The sequence below is a fragment of the Tachysurus vachellii genome, chromosome 7 (genome assembly GCF_030014155.1).
Source record: "Tachysurus vachellii isolate PV-2020 chromosome 7, HZAU_Pvac_v1, whole genome shotgun sequence".
In the NCBI taxonomy this organism is placed as follows: Eukaryota; Metazoa; Chordata; class Actinopteri; order Siluriformes; family Bagridae; genus Tachysurus; species Tachysurus vachellii.
Window position 1 is genome coordinate 745,001 of NC_083466.1, and position 2,500 is coordinate 747,500.

At 43.7% G+C, this 2,500-nt stretch overlaps 1 protein-coding gene across 2 annotated transcripts in view; it reads left to right on the forward strand.

Annotated features, from left to right (window-relative positions):
• The first annotated feature begins 962 nt into the window (after window positions 1-962).
• Window positions 963-2,500, forward strand: part of bcl6ab (BCL6A transcription repressor b) — a 4,552-nt gene continuing 3,014 nt past the window's right edge. For both annotated transcript variants that reach the window (XM_060873702.1, XM_060873703.1), the window contains exons 1-4: window positions 963-1,094; window positions 1,670-1,839; window positions 1,978-2,199; window positions 2,381-2,500. The exon at window positions 2,381-2,500 is cut by the window's right edge and continues 402 nt beyond it. In XM_060873702.1, the coding sequence (XP_060729685.1) occupies window positions 1,679-1,839; window positions 1,978-2,199; window positions 2,381-2,500 (503 nt within the window). In that variant the 5' untranslated portion in view covers window positions 963-1,094; window positions 1,670-1,678. The remainder of the gene's footprint in view (window positions 1,095-1,669; window positions 1,840-1,977; window positions 2,200-2,380) is intronic.

Consider the following 2,500-nt stretch of genomic DNA (forward strand, 5'->3'; position numbering starts at 1 on the left):
TACCATGACTGAGGTGCCCTTGAGCAAGGCACCGAACCCCCCAACTCATGGTGTGTGTGTGTGTGTTCACCGCTGTGTATGTGCACTTTTGATGGGTTAAATGCAGAGAAAGAATTCTGAGTATGGGTCACCGTACTTAGCCGTATGTCACGTCATGTACAAGTATGTCACCGTACTTAGCCGTATGTCACGTCACCTTCACTATAGTCTCCACTACATAAAAACTTCCTGAAGTGTTCACAAACACCAGAGCTTTAAGACTTGGTAGAAATCTTCCAACACTTTCTTGCTGCTGAACACTGAAGCTAATGTGTTAGCAATTTGTCTCATGTGTGCATAAGCATGTGGTAGTGGTGTTTAAGGTGTTGGGCTACCAATCGGAAGGTTGTGAGTTCAAATCCCAGGTCCACCAAGCTGGCACTGTTGGGCCCCTGAGCAAGGCCCCTTAATCGTCAATTGTGTACAAAAAAAATATATATATATGAAATAATGTAAGTCGATCTGGATATAAGGGCATCTGGCAAATGCTGTAAATGAAATGTAAGTGTTTTTTAAAACCCTTTATCAAGTGTGGGCTTGATAAAGATTAAATACTTAATGAAATGTAACACAACCAAGACAGAGACTCAAAACTAGACTAAAACTCACACACAGTCACAGTATGATGGCACAAGGGAACAAACGTGTTTGTGTATTATGTGACTGTGAGTCTGATGAATCTGCGACAGTAGAAACTCATGATTGCGCAATGATTCTGACTGAGCTGCCTGTAGGAGCATCTGACCGAGCCAGAGAAGCAGGGGGACCGACACACACGGGCTGTAACGCGTTTCAGTGTTAAACATCACGATTTTACACAAACTCCACGAGTTTGTAAATAAAAAACGAGTTTAATATATAAATCGTTCGCGCGGTTGTTAAAGTGATGTCGGTAAAACGTCGAGTGAGGAGGAGTGAAGTTCGCGTCCCCCCCCCGCGCGCTGTCACAATGGTTCAGTCCAGCGGTGGAATTCCGAGAAGTGAGAGCTGAACCTTCTCAGAAGTTCAGATTCCAGGAACTGCAGAAGGTCGGATTTCTAAGAAAAACAAACCAGGTGACTTTAGATACATTTATTATCTGAAAATAATACTTTTTTTTAAACATTATAATTATTTAGAACATTTACATTATAACCATGTTGTTGTTGTTGTTGTTGTTGTTGTTTACTTTGAATCTGATTGGAATTTGTTTTTAAAGCGACTCAAAGTTGCCTTTTGGACAAAATCCCTTATTTCTAAAGTCGTTTTGTTTATACGAGAATATTATTGTGTTAAATCCAGCTGTGGACTGATCGATACTGACAGGTTTCATCATTACACTGAAACATCTGGGATTTATTTATATATATATATATATATATATGTATGTATATTTTATTAGAACAGAAACCTTGTGGATGAAAAGTGTCTCTAACAGACAGCAGTGTGTGTGTGTGTGTGTGTGTGTGTGTGTGTGTGTGTTTGTGTTCAGGTCTAAACCTCTTTATTACAGAACAGTTTACACTTCAGGATGTTCTGTAATGGGATGCTTCTGATTTCTTAGTGATTTCTGTCTGCCAATCAGATCTCACGCTCCTGAGCTGTCATGGTGAAGTGAATAAACTGTGTGTGTGTGTGTTTTTCTGAGCAGGGTGTTAGCATGAGCAGCACATTGGACGGCTGCATCCAGTTCACACGGCATGCAGGAGACGTGTTGTTCAACTTTAACCGCCTGCGCAGCCGCAACATCCTCACAGACGTCACCGTGCGGGTCGGGGGCCGAGAGTTTCATGCACACAAGACCGTCCTCATGGCCTGCAGGTTAGTTTAAATGGGGCGTTTATTGGGGAAGATGCTCTGTGTGTGTGTGTGTGTGTGTGTGTGTGTGTGAAAACATCAGCTAGTTCACTGTGTTTCTGCATGTTGTAACTCTTCACACTTCTTCTCCTCTCTTATCAGTGGCTTTTTTTACACCATTTTCATCAACGCACACAAATCGGACCCTGCGGTCGTTAGCTTGGACGCTAAGGCCGACCCCGACGGCTTCGCCATCCTGCTGGAGTTCATGTACACTTCCTGCCTGACCCTAAAAGAACGCTTCATCGTGGCCACGCTCAACATGGCCGTCTACCTGCAGATGGAGCACATGGTGGAGACCTGCAAGCGCTTCATGGAGTCCAGGTATCAGATAAAGGGGCCTGTGATCGTGTCTCAAACCATACACTTGCACTCCATTCACTACATGGCGATAAAATCGCCACGATAAGTCGGCTGTGGGCGTGTTCCACACCACACACAGAACGTTGTGGGGTTTTTAATTTTGACGTAACCTTGATGATGAATCAGTTTCTTCTTCTCTCAGGGGTTTGACTGTGAGGCAGCAACAAGGTGAAACACCATGTGATTCCTTCCACTTACCTCAGGATATGACCGTTAACCTCTGTGACCTCACTCCTCCTGTGGTGCACTCAACACTCAGCAA